This window comes from Manihot esculenta, chromosome 17 (genome assembly GCF_001659605.2).
Source record: "Manihot esculenta cultivar AM560-2 chromosome 17, M.esculenta_v8, whole genome shotgun sequence".
In the NCBI taxonomy this organism is placed as follows: Eukaryota; Viridiplantae; Streptophyta; class Magnoliopsida; order Malpighiales; family Euphorbiaceae; genus Manihot; species Manihot esculenta.
The window spans coordinates 27222754-27243377 of NC_035177.2; the positions used below are offsets into that span (position 1 = coordinate 27222754).

A 20624-nucleotide genomic window follows, 5' to 3' on the forward strand; every position below is an offset into this window, starting at 1 on the left:
TCTTTATTTTAATGTTCATGGTTATCAAAGTTAATCTGCAAGCTGATTTATCGTAGCTTTAAGCCTTACTTATCCAAATAATACTCAACTTCATATATGCATTATTTTAAAAATTGTTAAAATCATTAATAAATTTTTTCAAAATTTTATTTAAATTCCTTTTTTTACAAAATAAATTATTATAAATAAAAAATATATAAATAAAATTTATGCAATAAGTCATATTAAATTTTAAAATATAAATATATAATGAAAAAATATAAAAATCGGCATACTCATAGGTTTAGTCCGATAATATATCTGAGTAAATTTAAAAAATTTCATATTTTACTCACTCAATTTTCGATCTTAATTTTAAAATATATATATATATATATAAATTTATATTAAAAACCAAGAATGTAAAGCGTGAATATCATAGGTTATATATAAAAAAGACAATAATCTTAATTAAGTGGTGTTACATTATCTAATTAAAAATAATAATATTTTCTCAAAATCTTTTTGATGAATATTATATAGATTATATAAGATTCTTGTTGGAGGTGAAGGACGAAGGTCGCTATGAGTTTACTCCAAAAGGACAAGGGACCATCACCGATGAGTAGAATATGCAACTTGATTAATTAACATGATACCCAACTCTTGGTACAATACTTCCCACCATGTCTCTATCAATTTTCTCTTTTTATTTGTTAAAATTTAATACATATATATATATTTTTTATTTTCATTAAGTGTTTTTTTATTTTAGTAAATAAGCTCAAACTCTAATTAATATTGTGTGAAGGGGTAGTCAAGTTGTTTGATTGTCCAAATATGATGCAGGTTAGAAGTTTAAATTTTCATATATTTTAATTTCCAATATTTTACTTTTACATATAAATTATGATTAAAATTACAATATTTTGATTTTTTTAAAACTTGATTACAGTTTAAATTTTTAAAAAAATATTTAAATCATTTAAAATTCATTAACTCAGCTAATTTGATTTGAATTCGTACGGAATAAATTTATTAAAAAAAAAAATTCAATTCTAAGGTATAAAAATATTCTTTTATACTTATTGCTTTGCAGTTGTATGCATTTAACTCTTGCAATTTTCTAACTTGGTAGGTTGTTTCCAGTCCACCATTTATTTCTCTTTGTAAAATGAGGTTCTAAGTCCTTCTCATGTCTTAAATTCATCTACTTCCTCTAAATTTTAAAAGAATTTTATATTCATCATTCAAATTTCAAACTACTAACTAAAAAATAAGAGTCTGTGTAATATTCTATAATTTCACTTTTTCAGTATTTTTATATATATTTTTTTATACATATAGGAGAGAGATATCTCAATTAAATTAATCTAAATCAAACAATTTCAATACAATTTGCATTTAGCATTAAGCCAACTTCACGGTCGAGATTATCAAACCACACAAGCTCAGCCTCTCCTGCCACTGCTAATCTCGCAAAATGGTTCACAACATTATTAGCTTTTTTAAAAATCTTTTTAACTTCCACCTCCCAACCTTACTGCAAAAAACTATTGATGTTTTTCGATAAATTAGCAATTATGAAAGCTCCTTAACCTTGTCTTTAAACTAAAGTCACAGCAGCTGCACAATCAGATTATAATTCAATCTTCTTCCACCCTCTTTCCCAAGCCACCTGGTTGCCAAGCAATGAAAGACAAATACTTCAACCCATCCTTGTGCAGCGAGTCTCTCTACCATGCCACTTGAACCGTTTTAGCCTCCTTCAAAATAAAATCCGACGAGAGCTCAGAGTGGTGAGAATCACGATAAAAAACAAAGGAATTTCGCCACTTCTATAGCCACCATAAACCGACAGCAAACACAATATCCTAAGAAACACCATTGATCTGAGCATCAATACTCTATAAATTAGAGGCCAGCCACCTAAACACATCATTGGTACGAAAGAAAATATTCTCAATTTGTTCAGCACCATCCACAATCGCACTGTCAAAGGGCAATATCTTAAAGCATGGAAGATCATTTCCTGTGCAGAAGAGCATAAGCCACACTCATCAAAATTAGTGAAACCTTTCTTCTTCCTCTCTACGTTACACATGATTTTTCTATGAGCAACCCCCACATAAATATTCTAACCCACTGTGTTCCTCTGGCCTTCCATATCTATTTCCAAAACCGCTGATAGTCTTCCCCATTAGGATTTAAAAGAACTTCATAGATTTAACAGAATACCTACTCGATGAGTTTCTGTTCCAAATCACACCATTAGCATTCTCAACACCATTAGATAGAGTTAACGGTTGCAAGAAGTTCAAAATATTTTGGGAAAGAACTTCCCTCAAGACATCCTAATTCCATCCTACACCCTCAATCAAGTAGTTGCGAATCTTGTCTGATAGACTCAAATGAAAAGTAGGCACCAAAGCGAATTCATCCTATAGACAGCGATGTATCTCTATGTACTTTAATCTAATATAATTATCTCTAATTTTTATTTTCAAATTTAACCAATAAAACAAATTATAAATTTGAATATTATATTCATAATCATCTCAATTTTTTTAATAGAAAAATAAAATTTTCTATTTCAAATATAAATTTAATAAAAAATAAATTAAATAAATTAAATTCTTATGAAATATTTAATTTTAAATAAAGGGTTATTGTCTGGAATGAAATAATTATTTTTTTTAATTTATAAAATTTTTATTTAAAAAAATATTATATCATTACTTTATTATAATTTATTTAAATATTTCTTTAAATGAATTGTACTAAATAGAGAATATATGAGAATTATTAGAAAAAAATATTAATTGAATTGAATTATCTAAAATTTTTTATTTCAAATAGAGATAAAGATAACTGCTGGCATCCAATTAATGATCTGAATTTGCAGCCCAACTCCAAAATGACATGATTTTATCACTATTTTGAAGCACAAAGTCAAAAAATGCTAAATATATTAATTAATATTTACTTATTTTATTCATTATCCTCTTTATTATTTTATTTATTAGATTGAATACATGTGTGAAAGTGGGCAGTTTTTTTAAAATGTCATATATATATAATTTTTTTTATTATTTTATTTAATTTTATCTAGCTGTATCTTCGTCATCATTTATGTACTCCAAATTTATTTTTTTAAAAAATAAATTTCGATTAGTAGAGAATTTTTAAATATATATTTAATCCATATGATAAATGATATTATCAAAACTGATAATTTGATAAATACTCTAATTTTACTTAATTTATTTATTCAAATTTAAAATAATTATTCTCACTCCTCTAAATTTTAGATACAAAATAAACGTTTTTAATATGAATTATCTTTTTTTAAAAAAGTCCGTTATTATTTGAACCAAAAGGAAGTTTACTAATTTAAACTAAACCACTTTGCCAAATTCAATTGTTTTTTTTTTTTTTTTTAGCACTTGAATAATTAAAACTAAAAAATGGGACAAACTTTCAAAAATTTGGATAAATTAAATTATAAACGTAATTTGTGAGACTTATATTAACACAACCTTTAAATATTTGAGAAAAAAAATATTTTAGAAAAAACCCTTTTTCTTTCAAAAGAAAAATTATTTTTTAAATTTTATGAATTTTATTAATATTTTTATTTTTAAATTAAAATCAATTAATAAAAACAAATTTTTATGTAAATATTTTTAATTTTTAAATATAACTTATTTTTGTATTTTTTAAATTAAATTAAATAATAAAAAATAAATTGTTTTGTTGAAAATATTTTATTTTTTTTCACATAAAATATTTTTCATAAACAAATTGAGATGAATAAGAAAGAAAATTAAATATATATTTTTTGGAAGGTAGAGAGTAATATAAAGTAACTTATAATTAAGAGATTAAACTTAAAATTGGAAATATGAAATTTGTAAAAATTGATGGAAAATTCAATTTAGGGATTTGGAAGAACACAGATGGGCTTGGGCCTTAAACCATGAGTCACATACTTATGGGTTGGGTTCGAGCAGAGGAGTGGGCCAGAGCAGTAGCCATACCCCACCTGAGCACCACCACAATTCCATGCCCTACCTGTCTATTGTGTTCGCTACACTCTAACCATATCTATTATTTATATATATATATATATATATATATATATATTTCACTTTGATTAAATTTAATCACAATTATTAATAAACTGATGACATAATTTTTTAATATAAATATTTTAAAATATAGTATTGATCCAAATTAAAATATAGTGATGTCCTCTTATTATTATTATTATTATTTTATGTAATATTATAATTGAACTGACTAATTATCATCTAATTGAATGCTAATTTTCGTTAAGTTGATTTTAATTAATTTTAATTTAAATAAATTTTGATTCAGTCTTAATTTTTGAATAGAAGTTTGATTATTCCCAGTTTTTTTAAAAAAAAGCCAGCTGTTTTTTTACAACTCTTGATTTATTTATTTAATTTTTGGAGTGAATTTGTCAATTTTGATTAGTCGACATGTATATAGAATTTCAACATTTATAAAATTTTTTAATCATAAATTTAATCACATAGCATTGCTTTATAAAAAGAAAATCTGATTTTGCTTCTGAAATAAATCACTCAATTATTAAAAAATTATTATGTGTTATATTAAATAGAAAAATAAGTAAATAATACACATTAAACACTGCCAATCGAGAATTATTATTATTATTATTATTATTTTGAAGAAAAAAAAAAACGAGAGAAAAATGAAAAAAAAAAAAAAAAAGGTTGATTAAAATGAAAGCCAATAACTAAAATAAGAAAATTCTGATACAGAGAGGGCATCTTTTCCACTTTTCCTTCCCCTTTCCTTTTACGCGCACAATAATATCATCTCTCTCTTCTTCCTCTGTAAAGACAAAATCGTGGATCTATCTCTTCTTCTTCTTCTTCTTCTTCTTCTTCTTCTTCTCTATCTGATGCACCTCACCATTTCTTGTAGCTATTAGCTTTTGTTTGCTCTTTTTGGGCTCTTATCTTTACTTGAGATCTGCCCTTTTCTTCTTCTCTTCTTCTTCTTCTTCTTCTTCTTCTGCTGCTGCTGCTGCTGTTTTTTTCTGTTTCTGCTGCTTTGTGAATCCCAGATCTCTGATTTTTCTCCTTTTGGGAAATAATTCTGTCGTGTTCTAGATATGAGTTCCTTCCGCCCAGATCCGACCTCCAGAATCTACCCGGAGCCGGAGTCTCTCTCAATCGACCACTTCGACCGTATTCCAGACTCTCTTCTCTTGCTCGTGTTTAACAAAATTGGAGATGTCAAGGCTCTTGGCCGATGCTGCGTCGTTTCACGCCGTTTCCACTCTCTCGTCCCGCAAGTAGATAACGTTGTTGTGCGAGTCGATTGCGTCATTTCTGATGACGACACCTCGCCTTCGTCTTCCTCTGAGAAATCTCGGTCATCCAGTTCGTCTTCTGGGCTATCCTCTATTTTCCGGTTGGTGTTTGGTGGCATTGTTAAGCCTTTTCAGGCTCTCGGTCAGCTGCTTGGACCCAGAAGAGATATGTTAAATTCTTACCCTTCGCGGAATGGGTTTTTTCCTTCTCCCTCTTCTTCATCAAGTTCTGCTTCGTCGTCTTCTTCCCTTTCTGTTGGGAACGAGGACGATGGGGAAATGGATCAAGGCGGCGTTACCCACCATTCCCCTACTCAGGTTCTTAAGAATTTTAACGAAATTCGGTTTTTACGGATCGAGTTGCCTAGCGGGGAATTGGGTATTGATGATGGGGTGCTTTTGAAATGGAGGGCTGATTTCGGATCTACACTCGATAAATGTGTTATTCTAGGTGCTGCTTCGGTAATCAGCAATGGACATAACAAGAGTTGTTCTGTCTTGCAAGAGAACGGTTCTGATGGGGCTTGTGGGGATTTTAATAACCACCACAACGATGGTGTTAATGCTAATGGTGGCGGTGATGATAATGGGAGCATACCTGAGTCATTTTACACCAATGGAGGCTTGAAATTGAGGGTTGTGTGGACTATTAGTTCCTTGATTGCTGCCTCTGCGAGGCATTACTTGCTTCAACCCATAATAGCTGAGCACAAGACTCTTGATAGCTTGGTTCTGACTGATGCAGATGGGCAGGGAATCCTGTGTATGAATAGGGAGCAACTGGAGGAGTTGAGGGTGAAGCCCTTATCAGCTTCTTCTGCATCGAAGAGGACGCTTGTGCCTGCTCTGAATATGCGACTTTGGTATGCACCTCACTTGGAATTGCCTGATGGAGTTGTGTTGAAAGGGGCAACTTTGGTTGCTATTAGACCTAGCGAGCAGTCTACTGCCAAGCAGGTCTCCGATGCATCTTGGGTTTCTAATGCATTTGAGGAGCCTTATGGTACTGCCGCAAAGATGCTGGTGAAGAGGAGGACTTACTGCTTGGAGATGAACTCATTCTGAAGAGAGCAATGGAATTAAGGTAATTTTGCGAGTATGTTGTAATACCTTGTAAGACCTTTGATGCTTAGCTTACACCACGCAAAATGGCTGTAAATTTTTCTTTGTCTTTGAGTGTCTTATTTAGAAGTTTTTGTTGAAGGTAGTGGAGATTAGAAGCATGCCATTTGCAAATGCAATAGTATCGTTGATTCTGTGATGCATGCCAATTGCTTTATAATGTTTATTCCGTTTGTTATGAGTGGAAGCACACTGATTATAGAAAACATGGGGCTATCTCTGTATATATTGAAGTTGGAGAATGTATTTGTTTGGCTGACAACGTTGGGATCAATTATTGACTAAATCAATATTATTAGGTTATGTATCAGTTGAACAATTTCACTTAAAAGTTGCTAACTTGCTATATGCCTTTACTGTACTCTTTGTGCATAATGTTACTTGCATGCCTGCTGTGTAATTGTAATCCAGTGTATGGCATTATATATAGTTTTTGCTCATTAATTTGTTTGCACAAAGCAATATCTTTTGGTTTAACATTATATAAATCGACTTTTCAGTGAAATGACAAACATTCAGGGGGAGGGTGAATGTGCAAGTTCTTTCGGATTGGAGAACGAGAAACAAATTTTGCTTTACACTTGGCCTGAAATGGGATTGCTGTCTCAATGGAGCTGAATTTCATGTTGGATTGCTACTATGACACCCATCCTTGGTCGATTATTCACTACAATAATTCGACTGTTCTGTTCTTTAACTGATAATTAAAATGCATCTGCTACTTGTTTTATTGAGGCATATGCTTTGAAGGGTGCACATATGCAACTAGATGAATGTTGTAAGAGCTTTGAGTTTGTAGCCATTTACTTCAATATGATCTCTGTATGTGAAAATTGTAGGTATGAATATGCTGTGCTTATATTACACTTTTGGCGTACATTGAGCAATGTAGTTTGAATTAACCCTGAAACTCTCTCTCTCTCTCTCTCTCTCTCTTTATGCGTGTGCATGCACTAAACTAACTGTAGTTTGCTTCTTTGGTTCTTGTGTATAAAAGATTGGATCAGTTGGCATGCACCTGAAGTTCTGTGGAAGCTTGCCATTTTATCTTGGATAATAATTGTACATTTGAGTGGGTTATAGGTAGAGTTGGATAAGGTTTAGATTTTTAGGACGCTAACCATGGATTCGGTGGATGATGCCTTTCATTTAAGCAATGGTGATTCAAAATATCCCCTTCAAGATTGTTTATTGGTGTTGGTACAGTGAACTTTTTGAATCCTGGACGTGAAAACTCTGCTGATCTAAGATTTCATGCCGGTGCATAATTGATAAACTTGCTCAAACACTACCTCCATGAAATGGTGGCTAATTATTCATCCATTTTCAATTTTGTTATAGAAAAAAATGCTGTGCATTTACACATGGGCTTTTGCATATGATCAGAAATTTTCTGAGCTTTGGTTTCTGGCTAGGTTGTGATGGTGTAGAGGCTTACACCAGGTTATCTGGGAAAAAGAGCCCTTGTCAAGTGATGATGCTTGCAATAATATAGACAAGAACAGCGAATGAGAGGCCTCGGATTCCACTAGGTTAAAGTATGCTGCATGTTTATGTTTCTAATATAGCCCTACAAAGCAAGCAATTTTAAGGTTATAGGCTGAGATTTCTCATATATTTCTTTCTCTTTGAACCAAGAAGGTGCATGCTTTTGAATGGCGTCTTTTGTCCAGAGCATTTGTTTAATTTTTCTCCCTTTTCCTGCTATAGTGTTGCTCTTCAATGAAATAACCAAAATTACCATAGTCCATAGTTGTAGCTGTATTTATTTGGCAGCAAAGTATAGCCTACAAAGAAACTGCTTTTTGTTTTCTTCCTCGCTATTATTTCTATGCAAAAACAAAAAAAAGATGTACGGCATTCTTACTTTGCATAATTCAGTTCAACAAGTTGCATTTTAATAAGTGAAGTTTGCTACGCCATGAATAGCCGAGGGCCAGCATGCTTTTTGGCCTTTGAATGCTTGAGAATTGCATCTGTGATGCCCTCCTGATTCTTATCTTGCAGCCTGCAGGGTCCCAAGCACTGGAAAAAAAAAATAGAAACAATGATTATGTGCTCAATTTTCATGAACAGGATGATGAACATCTACCCCATAATTTATGAAATAATGATCATAAGATCTTCCAACTGCAAGATTTGTTTTTGATCATATACAACAGATTTAAAGACTGTTTTCCCCTTTACATAGTATATTATCAAGTAGCACATACAGTTTATTGACTAGAACACTTGTAGAAGCAACTTGCTCATCCCCACATTAACATAGATGTGATTGTTTATTTGCTAGAGTTTCATTATTAAATTCTTTTTCTTTAATTGAATGTAGCCTTCCATGTCCTATAGTTAGAAATGATGGGATGCCCTTTTTTTTTTCTTCTGCCACAACCATTATAAATTTTCTTCTGCCATTATTATATTTCTGGGCATTATTTTTCTCTGTCCTTTTTTTTTTCCAATTAAATAGTTGGTTCTTCTTCTACCTCTATCTGTTTATCACATGATAGATCTTAGCTTTGATACAATTCACGTGAAGGAAACCTGGACTCGGTTAACACTTAACACCACTTTTGACTTTGTCCTATGATTTTCTTCGTCGGCTTCTTCTTGCTCTGGCTCTGCGCCTTGTTTATAGCATGCCATTAACAAATCATTAATTATACCAGCAAGTCTTTTTCTTTCATAATTGGGATGTCACAGTTGGCTTGGCAACTAATTCTTTATTTATTTATTTTCATTTTCTTCCATTTAAAGAGAAGAAGCCTCTAGTGGAGAATTGTATATTAGAAACAGATATGGTATGAAAAAGCCCCACATGTTTAGTCATTAGCCGGCAGTTGTTGTGATTGTGAGGGAGAAGGTGTAGAAGTAGTGGAAATTATAATTAAAAACACTAAGCATTTTATTTTGTGAAAATATCTCATGATTGTTTCTCCCACGCTCCTCCCATCTTATGTATTCAAACATTTTATTTCTACTGATATTGTTCTCACCTTTTTGCCCAGAAAATTTAAGGTGGATATCAATTATTATTGTCATTTTGATTGGTCACTCACTTTTATTTTATGGGTATTTCTTCTCTTTGATTGTGATCCATGTTAAGCCTCCCTTTATATATCTGACCAATTAATTAGGCCATTCTTTTATCATATAGGGTCTAAACTAATTTCTGTGCTATATTTATAATTGTTTTGCATTATGTGGAAATTTAATACGAAACTGATGGGATTTTCAGAGGATACATTTGTAAGCACTTTTGTTAGCCAAAGTTATCTTACTACTCACAAAAACAGGAAAACACTTTGCCAATTGCTTTTCCAAAAGCAGCAGCACCTCCTCCTCCAATTTTACTGGGTGATTTGCCTTTGAAAGGCTGGTAGAAATAGGAGCACCAACTCTCACTTTTATACCATGACCAGTCTCTTTCAAGTTTCTAAAATGTCCTGCCTTTTTCAGCTCACTATTTTCTTTCAGAAGGAGCTGCAAGGTTCTTTCAATTTCAATGGTAACCCCAACGATCAGTATTCATGGGTTTAACTTGATAATAAATATATTTAATTAAATATTGAGATGTAGCGGATTCAACACCTCCAACTTCCAACCCTTATTTTGGAAACAATTGGGTTTTATATTTTATTAGGTATTGAAAATCCCATCTCCACAAAAAAAAATTGGTAAGAAGTCCTTGTCAAGCCCTTTATTAACACCAGGCCCAATTACTTGAGGCTGATTACCACAAAAGAGATTCACAATGGGCTTTGCAATATGGACCTATAAAATTTGAGGCCGAAAATTTGACATCTCTTCTTCACATAATTTTTGCCTAATAACTAAAAAAAAAAAACTTAAACTTTGCCTCTTCTTTCAATTTTATTTTATTCTTTTGATTTTGTCAATTCTAGCTTAACCCAATTTTTATATTACTATTGAAAAAAATTTTCTAATCAATTTAATAAAGTAAATTATTTTTTTAAAGAAAGAAAAATATATTAAAAATTAAATATATATATATATATATATAAATGCTATATAACTACATCAATTCGCAACGGTACTTATTTGAATGTTTATATGACTAAACAAATAAAATATGTTTATTCAAAAAATAAAACAAAAAAGTTAATGCTTTACTTTTCTTGAAAAATTTTGGTATTTATATAATTTTCAGGTTAACAATTTGTTATCCTTTTCCTAATAATTTTTCTCTTGAAAGATTTTGCATGAAAAAAGTTTTCTCCAATTTTATCTTTTTCAAGTTAAATTTTTTTTAAATTTTTATATTTTAAATAAAAATTTTATATAAAAAAATTTAATTAAATTGAATTTTTACAAAATTATAAATTTCAAAAGAAAGGTAAATGTTCAGGATTTTTTAAACTAATTAAACTAAAATCTTTTATTCACTGAAATAATTTGTTTTGTGCATTCCTAATTGGTTAATTCATTATTCATTTTTTCAAATCGTAAAAGAACCAATTTAAATTCATAAATTTAACGAGAAAAATTATATATATCTCTATTAAAATATATTTTTTTCAGTTTTTAATTTAATGAAGCATCAAATTCTATGGATTCTCAATGTGTTATTAATTCATAAATATGGTGTACCAAAGTTCCTTACATTCACATATGGGCTCCTTGGATGCAAGCACCTCAACTTTTTAATTCTAACCATCATCACAAATTTAGATGAGCATCAAATGAAATTTTATACTATAATTTTTGCTTTTTTAATACTGTTTTAAAATTATTATTTATTTTTTTTAAAAAGATAATAACATATAAATTTATTATTATAATTTTATATTTTATTAAATAAAGCAATAATTTAAAATTATTTTATTAAAAAATTTATTTTTATTAAATATAATAATATATTAGAAACATTATTATTTAGTATTTATAATATTAAAAAATTTATTAATTAATCTCTTAATTTTAAAAAATATATTAAAATATCTCTAATAATTTAAAAAGCTTAATACTCATTCTTTTTATTAATTTTATTTATTAAATATTATAAAAAATTTAAAATATTTTTAATATAAAAGAATTAATTAATAGATATTTTTATAAAATTTAAAGAGTTTTTCTAGAGATTAAATAATAAAATATTTAATAATTAAAATTAATAAAATAATTAATTAGTAGAATTTTTTTTAATTTTAAAAAAGTATTAATGTATGTTTTAAAATTAAGAGATTATTTTTTCAGATAATTAATTAATAATTTGTTTAAATATATTCTAATATTAATTTATTTTATATTTAATAAAATTATCTTAACAATGATTTTTATACATGGTTAAGTTACTATTAATTTATAATTATAATCTATATATATAAAGCTATAATTTTACTAAATATCCATTACGTAGCAGTGAAGATTTTACGAAATTAAATTAAGTATTATAAATAAGAAGAAAATAATAATTAAAGCTGAAATCTATAGCTTATTCGAATGCCGCAAGTGCAAGCTCCGGAGGATTAACAAGGAAAACATCAAGAAGCCGAACGACAGTAGTGTATTCAAAATCTGGATAGAGCTTTGAAGCCTCAAGATCATCCTCATTCAGTTCATAGCTCATCAGATCACCTTTTATAAATAAGCTATGAAGAATAGCCACTGGAATATTTTGTGGATGAGGTAGAGCTGCAGCACCCAATGAATAATAAAGACAAATATTAAAAGGGTTATTTAATTAATTCTTTGAAATATAGGGAATTATAATTAATTATCTCTTACTCTCGGACAGCTCCACAATTTGCTTCTCTGAGATATGAACTCTATTCAAAGACTGACCAGTTTTCTTCTCCCAGAGAGAAATGAGTTCAAGCTGAGATATGATGTTCTTCTCTGGCCTATAGATTACAACTCGATTCAGCGTTCTTGGGTCATCCACCGCTCCTCATAGTTTAGAACAGCTGATGAACATGCATGCATGCATATTAATTAATCGCTCAATTTTTACCTAAACCAAAATTATGTCTACGGTAATCTCTGTAAATTAAGGGTTTCTCTTGCAAGGATCACCAAGGAAAAATAAAACATACTCTTTGCTTCGCCGCTACCATAGACATCAACATCATGTCTCTTCTCACATGGACGAAGCAAGTAATTGACAAAATAAGAAGCAAAGCAATTTGCAGAAACAAACATGAAGGGATCCCAGCTGCTTCTATGGCCCTTCTTATTTTTCTCTTCTTCTCAAGAACAGCTTCAAATGGTGGTAAAGGAGTCACTCTATCCTCTTCAATCCCAAAATCCGACGGGAAGAACCTCTGGGATCGATATATGTTTATATATAAGAAAAAAAAAGAAAAAAGAAAAGCTGATTAAAGAAAGTTTTGTATTATGCTTTATCAAGCCAAATGGATAAATACCTTGATATTTCCAGCAACTTTGATGGCATCTATAATCTTGAGTTGGTCAAGAACCTGAGGGTAAGCTAGAGCTGAGATCACTACATCTACTTGGCGAAGTAGGGCAACAATTTTTTCATGCTCGTTCAATTCACCCTGTTAAATTTCAACATGAATATAATATATTAGTTGTGGCTTCCAGAGAATGTAGAGAAAGAGAGAGAGAGCTCTTACATGAACAATGGTGACTCCCATGGACTGGAAGTTATAGATGTGATAGGGCGACCATAGACATAAGTTTTATGGCCCAACAAGACGCTTGCCTTCACCAAATATTTGCCAATATAACCAGTTCCGCCCAAGATTAAGATCTTCCTCACCTCGTTCTCCATTTATATTACCTCTTCCCTTTTCTTCTAATGCTTGCTCTTTGGGTAATATTTATAGGGAAATTTTTTCTGAAAACAAGTGATGAGATCTAAATGAAACCTACGTATTTGCATATAGGATAGGATACATTATGAATTTTTTTTATTATAAGTAAAACTAGAAACCGTGTTATTTATTCTATTTTTTCTTTTTATTATAAGTAAAACTAATCTTGTGAATAATAAATACTCGCAGCTTTAATCTAGTGGTAAGTATATATAAATAAATTTAAAATTTATTTTATTTTTTTCTTTGTCTTCAAAGATTTGATACTATATAAGTTTTTCTAATTAACGATTTTTATATATTTTTAATTTTTTTACACTATTAATTGTGATTTTATTTTAAAGTTAAATTAAATATTCAGGATTTTGTTAAACTAATCAAGCCAAAATCTTATCTTTCAACAAATTCTCGAAATCCTAATTTATAAACTTCTCAAGTCATTTTTTAAAATTATGAAAGTACCTTTTAAATTCTTAAATTTAATTTTCATAGAAAATGAAAAAAAAAATATAAATATTTTAGAATAAAAATAGTTAGTTATTAATTTAATGAATTGCCAAATTCTATTGATTATTAAATCTATGTACTATTAATTAATAAATTTTCCAATTTGGTGTACCAAAACTCTGGATTTCATTTTTGGTACTTCACACATAGATGGCCTCATTGGATGCAATGCAAGTATTTATGGTTTCAACTCTCCACTCTTATAATTCAATGCATTGTCTCAATTTTTTTTTAATTCTAACTGTTCATATGAGATATTTAGCTATTGAAATCACATCATGTGTTTATTCCTGCTCTCACCATGATGTTAGTTTACATTATATCATTTTTTCGGATATATATCTACTCCATCTGTGATATTGTTTATATAAAATATTTGGTAATCTGGAATTGGGAATTGGGATCAAGAGATTTGAGATTTTTCAGATTTACTCAGATGCACTATCAGATTAAATTTATGAGTGCTGATAATTTATTTTATTTTTAAATCAGTATATATATTAAATAAATAATTAAATTGACTATTGAAAGGACATAATATCTTATTATAACGATTGTGAACTTTATATAAACAGTTATATATGATATAGGTAAAGATAATATCTTATTATAATTAAAATTCTATCGTATTTAAATAATTGATGTGATTTGAATTATTAATATTCAAATTTAATATATTATAATATTTTTCTTTTGCTCTATCGCACTAAAGAGAGGGTGCGGGAAAGGCATATTAAGAATTTTTAATCTGCGGAGAGAAACAGATGCTGAAATAGTTTTATAAAAATCATTTTACTCCTTTAACTTTATTTTCATCTTATTTATTTTTTTAATTTTAATTTTAATTTTAATTTTAATTTTTAAATTATGAATAATTTAATTTCCGTTACATGATAATGAGTGTATATCACATTTTTAATTTTAAAATAATTCTATTCATGGCTATGACTGTAAGTAATAGTTGCAATAAATTATTTTACTGTTTAAAAATTGAAAAAACAAAAAGAATAAATAGAATAAAATAATTTTTTATAAAAAGATTATAAATTTTTAAGAATTTTTTAATATGAAGCCCAAAATTTTTATTTACCATCTTCGAAATTTAAGGATCGTTTTCTTTTCAAGCTTTTTTTTTTTTTTTAAATTGCTTTTCTTTTCAAGCTTTAACATTAATTTGCATTAATATGTTGTTTAATTTTCATTTTTTTAGTAAAATCTACATTATCAAAATTGGACATGAATTTTTAACCAAAATTCAAAATGACAATTTCATGCAAATATTAAATTAATATGAAAATTATATCCTTATCATTTCCGACCGATCACAATCTATTACTTAAAAGTTATATTGCTAATTTTTTTTACTAATTTCTGATGCGGCCATAAATATTTATCACAGATTATTTGACATAACATTCTGTCAAAAAATTCATTGCTCGTCCTAATTTTATCGGATAAATAGAGTAATTTTAATTATAATTTTATTTAAAATCTTTAAAAAAAAGTAACGAACTATATTCAGATACAAAATTAGTGACGAGATATATTTATTAGAAAATTTTACATATTTTCAACAATATTAATTGCATTATAAATTCATATAAATCAATATCAATTTAATTCAAAAAAGCCAAATAGAGTTAATAAATTCAATATTAATTTAAAAAACTCAGCACTAATTTACTATTAATTTAGCAATTCCAACACTAATTCAACATCAATTTTAAAAATTCAATACTAATTCAATGTGAATTCAACGTTTTTAATATTAATTTTATATCAATTTAACAATCTCAACCCTAATTTAATATTAATTTAACTATTTCAACGCTAATTTAATATCAATTTAATAAATTCAAAGCTAATTTAATATCAAATTAACTAATTCAATATCAATTTAACAAACTCAATTAATTTTATGTCAATTTAACAATCTCAAAATTAATTCAATGTCAATTTAATAAATCCAACACTAATTCAATATCAAAAAGTATTTATTAACGGAATATTTATAAGTTTATCCATCTATTTTATTTTTATTTTTTTTATTTTTTTTATTTTCAATTTTTAAATTGTAAATAATTTAATCTCTTATCGATAAATATATGTTTATCTTTTTAACTTTTAAATTATAGAAAAATTTAATTTATGTACTGCAGTAAAAATTTTTTTAACTCATGTACTATAGCAATGTATGCTAATTGCACTGAATTAAGTTATTTTATAATTTAAAAATTGAAGGAGCAGGCAAATTATTTATTCGGTTAAAAAAATATAAATTTTAAGAATTTTTTAATATGAAGCCCATAATTTTTATTTACCATCTCCAAAATTTAAGGAATGTTTTCTTTTCATACTTTATTTTGTATTAATAAGTTATTGAATTTTCATCTTTTAGTAAAAATCTATATTATCAAAATTGGACATGAATTTTGATCAAAATTATGACATTTTCATGTAAATATTAAATTAATATAAAAATTATAAAAGAAAAATCTATCTACTTTCGATCCATTAAATTATATAATTTAAAATAATATACATAATATTTCACTATTAATAAATAATAATAATTTTTAGATATTATAAAATTATTATATTACAAGATATTGATTCAATACAAATTAATTAAATTTCAAATATTAAAATAAAAATTAATAAAATTATAATATATTTATTATATTTTTATTTTTTAATTAATAATTATATTTTTTTATAATATTAATATTTTTATAATATTAAAAAATTATTATTATCTATTAATAATATAATATTATAAATGCCATTTTAATATAAATTAATCTATAAAATTTAAAATGAAATAAGGAAAATCACATTATAAATTTTTATTTAAAAAAAAAAATCTCTAAACTTGATTTGAAAATGACATCTTGAAAATGAATACATACGTGTCGATTCAAATTCAATCTTTCAACAAACTGAAGCTGATATTTTCAAATCAATTTAAGATTAAGGTTACATCGTCTACTTAAAATAATTTCTATTTGAAAATATTATTTTGATTTCAAAAAAAAGAAAATATTATTTATGAAAAATATTTTATATAAAATAATTTGTTTTTTATTATTTAACTTTAATTTTTTTAAAAAATATATATATATTAATAAATTTATATATTAAAATCTTAATACCTTATTTGATTTTTTCTTTAAATAAAAAATAATAATTTTTCTGAATATTTTTAATGCTAAAGATATAAAAAATAATTAAAAATATTTTCTGAGAGAAACCCTAGTCTACATGCCCCAAGTTCAATTGTGGCTCTCATTTGTTCCTTATATATACGGACTTTATCTCTTTACTGTACCTTTCTTGAAATATTTTTGCATTAAATTTTTTTTTTTTGGTTAATATTTTCTTTTGTATTTTTCTCCTAATAATTTTACTTGAAAAAATTTGCAAGGGGAAGGTTTTACCCCATTAGTTGTTGTAATACTCGGCTAGATTCCGGCATCGGAATCCCAGCCTTCCGGCGGAATCTCCATTGGAATATGAAATTCTGAAGATGCCAGAGGCTTCTAGAGGGGTAAAATGTGTTTCTAAAATGTTTTTACTGATTTTATGGTTTTAAACGAAAAAGGAATTGAGTTTTGAAAAGAAAAGACCAATGAGGCATTTGTCAGGTTCGGCCGCCGAAAGTGAAGTTCGGCCGCCGAACATGGAAAGGCTTCGGGAGCGCCTTTGGCCTCCGAAAGTCTTGTTTGAACGAGCCAAGGTTCGGCCGCCGAACCTCAAGTTCGGCCGCCGAACATGCATGAGTTTAGGGGGCACGTTAGGCTGCCGAAGGTCTTCGACCAGGCCACCTATAAAGGGCCCTCAGATCAGAAATGGGCGATTTTTCTCCCCATTCTCGAGCTCAGGTGAGTTTTTGTCCTCCCTTGGCCGTTTTCACGTTTTTCTTCATCTCCTCCATGTTTTCATGAGCTCCATGGTTGTTTTGAAGAGTTTTAAAGCTTAGATCGAAGTTTTGGGAGCTTGGAGCTTTTGGAGCTTGGATTCTCCACACCTCCGAGTTAGAGATCACGCAACCCTCGATCTTCAAGAGGTAAGTGTAGATCTTTGCTTTCCTAGTGTCTTTTGAAGTTTTATGAAGGTTTTAATGGTTGAGTATGGGTAGATATGTATGTTAGGATTTATGTGGGTTTTTATGCCCAATGTATGTTATGTGATGTTTGTGTTGAGGAGTTTATGTTAGTTTATGCTCCTTTATGCTTGTGGGAGTGAGTATGCATGATTGGGAAAGAGTATGTGAGGATTTGAGTTGTTTTGATGGTTTTGGCCTATGTGGGTCATAAACTATCTAGGTATGTTTTAATGTTGTTTTTGGAGTTTAATCTAGTTGTTAAGCTCCTTTATGCATGGTTTAAGGTTTATGCATGTTTTGGTAAGGTTGGGTGCTTGTTTTGGGGTGTTTGGAAGGTTTGGGAGGCTTGAATGCATGAGAAGCTGAGTTCTGCCCTTCTGGGAAGAACTCAGGTTCGGCCGCCGAAAGTGGCTTCGGCCGCCGAACCTGTCTGTGGATGCATGGTTTGGCCGCCTAACCTTGCCCCCGAAAGCTGAGTTTTGGCTTGAAAGCAGACTTTCGGCCGCCGAAGGAAGGATTCGGCCGCCGAAAGTGCCTGACTTTCGTCTCTGGAGTGGGACTTTCGGCCGCCGAAGGTGCCGCCGAAAGTGCCCGAGTTTCGTCTCTGGAGGGAGGGTTCGGCCGCCGAAGGTGCCGTCGAAAGTGCCCTGTCCAGCCTTTTCAAGGTTGTTTTCTATGCATGTTTAAGTGATGTTTTAGGGGGTTTTTGGGGAGTTGTTTAGGAGTAGTTTAGAGTGTGTTGGCACCTCATTCGAGTCCACCTGTGTAGGATCGGACCCGAGGGATCGAGGAGGCCATCAGCGTTAGCAGTTGCAGAGTCGGTCCAGCGTCTGCCAGAGGTGAGTAGAACTAAACTTAATCTTTTATTTTATGAAATCAAATGCCTAAAGCATGCTCATGCATCATGTTTATATGTAATAGGTTGATTGCACTAGTTACACGAATATGAAGCATTGCATTATTTACTGTTGATGGAGATTGGACCAAGGATGACCCCACTAGCCCTAGAGATGTTGTGAGACCTGGCCGGGCCAGGCATACATATACAGTTGTTGTAAGACCTGGCCGGGCCAGGCATACGAAGGTTGTGAGACCCGGCCGGGCCGGGCATACTGAGACTGGAAGGGATGTTTTGGGGTTAGGTCCAATCCGTGATATGATTTGTTTGTGCTGTGACGCATTCCATGAAAGCATGTAATTAATGAACTGTTTTCTTTGTTTCTACTCATTGGGCTTTTTAGCTCACCTGTAATACCCGGCTAGACTCCGGTATCGGAATTCCTACTGTCCGGTGGAATCTCGGATGTCGGAAGCCTCTAGAAGGGTAAAACCATGTTTTCATGAAATGTTTTAATGTTTTTGATGATTTTGAATGAAAAGGAAATGAGTTTTTGAATAAAAAAGTCCTTGGAGGAAAACCCAGGTTCGGCCGCCGAAAGTCAAGTTCGGCCGCCGAACATGCATGCGTTTTGGAGGCACGTTAGGCCCCCGAAAGCATGAGTGGGGGAAGTCTAGGTTCGGCCGCCGAAACTCAAGTTCGGCCGCCGAACATGGCATGCATGCGGAGGCACTTTCGGCCCCCGAACGTGGCCTGACCAGCCACTATAAAAGGGTCCCTTAGCCGAAAACGGGCGAGCTTTTCCCCATTTTCGGCCAAGGTGAGTCCTTCCGCCATTCCTCACCATCCTTGAGTTCTTTCCTTCAAATCTTTCAAGTTTTTCACTAGTTTTCATCTTGTCTTGAAGATTTTCGAGTTTTTAGCAAGTTTTGGAGCTTTGAGGTTCAAGAACTCAAAATTTCCCACCTTCGAGTTTAGGACGTCTCTCTCTCGATCTTCAAGAGGTAAGAGCCGATCTTAAGCTCATTGTATGTTTTAAGTAAGTTTTAAGTTGTTTTATGGGGTAGAATGCATGTTTAGCTCATAGTTAGGTTTTTGAGTTAATGTTATGTTTTGAGCAATGTAGGTTGGATTGTGTTGTTGTTGTGTGTTGTAGTTGGGGTTTAAGTTAGTTTGAAGCCCCTAGGAGCCAATGTATGTATATTTGCATGATTTGAATGAGTTATATGCATGTTGGAAGAGTTGGGAGGCAAATGTGCATAAAGGAGCCAAGTTTCCGCCCTTTGGCAGAAACCAGGTTCGGCAGCCGAAGGCACTTTCGGCCGCCGAACATGGCTGTGGAGGCAGGCCTTTCGGCTGCCGAAGCTTGCCCCCGAAAAGAGACTTTCGTCTCTGTCTGGGACTTTCGGCCGCCGAAGGTGCCGCCGAAAGTGCCTGACTTTCGGCTCTGGAGGGACTTTCGGCCGCCGAAGGTGCCGCCGAACCTGCCCTGTCCAGCCTTCCTTTGCATGTTTTGCATGGATGTTTTGTGATGTTTTAGGGGGTTTTTGGGGGATGTTTTTAGAGTTATGTTCTAGTATGTTGGTCCCTCATTTGAGTCCACCTGTGTAGGTTTGGACCCGAGGAACCGAGGACCCCAGCAGTGAGTCAGCTGCTTCAGTTAGCGTCAGAGCTAGCCAGAGGTGAGTGGAATAACTCTTATGCTTTTAAATAAATAAATCAGTTTAGCATGATTCACGCATCATGAATGCCATGAGATAATAGGGTGTTGCATTAGACTCACGAATATGTTGCATTGCATATTATGTTTGATGATGTGGATGGATGTTGAATGATCCATTAGTCCCCCTATACTATGATGATTATGATACGGTACGGAAGACCAGTGAGGCCCATTCTACGCCCCTG

The 20624-nt window shown here is 30.7% G+C and overlaps 1 protein-coding gene and 1 pseudogene across 1 annotated transcript; one reads left to right on the forward strand and one right to left on the reverse strand.

Annotated features, from left to right (window-relative positions):
* The first annotated feature begins 4786 nt into the window (after nt 1–4786).
* LOC110605273 (F-box protein At5g46170) lies at nt 4787–7379 on the forward strand. Its single transcript, XM_021743711.2, has 2 exons — nt 4787–6431; nt 6970–7379. Exon 1 carries the CDS (start codon nt 5147–5149, stop codon nt 6410–6412), a length of 1266 nt encoding a protein of 421 aa, XP_021599403.1. The 5' UTR covers nt 4787–5146; the 3' UTR covers nt 6413–6431; nt 6970–7379.
* Nucleotides 7380–11921: 4542 nt separating this feature from the next.
* On the reverse strand, nt 11922–13223 carry LOC110604910 (annotated as a pseudogene).
* Nucleotides 13224–20624: the final 7401 nt, after the last annotated feature.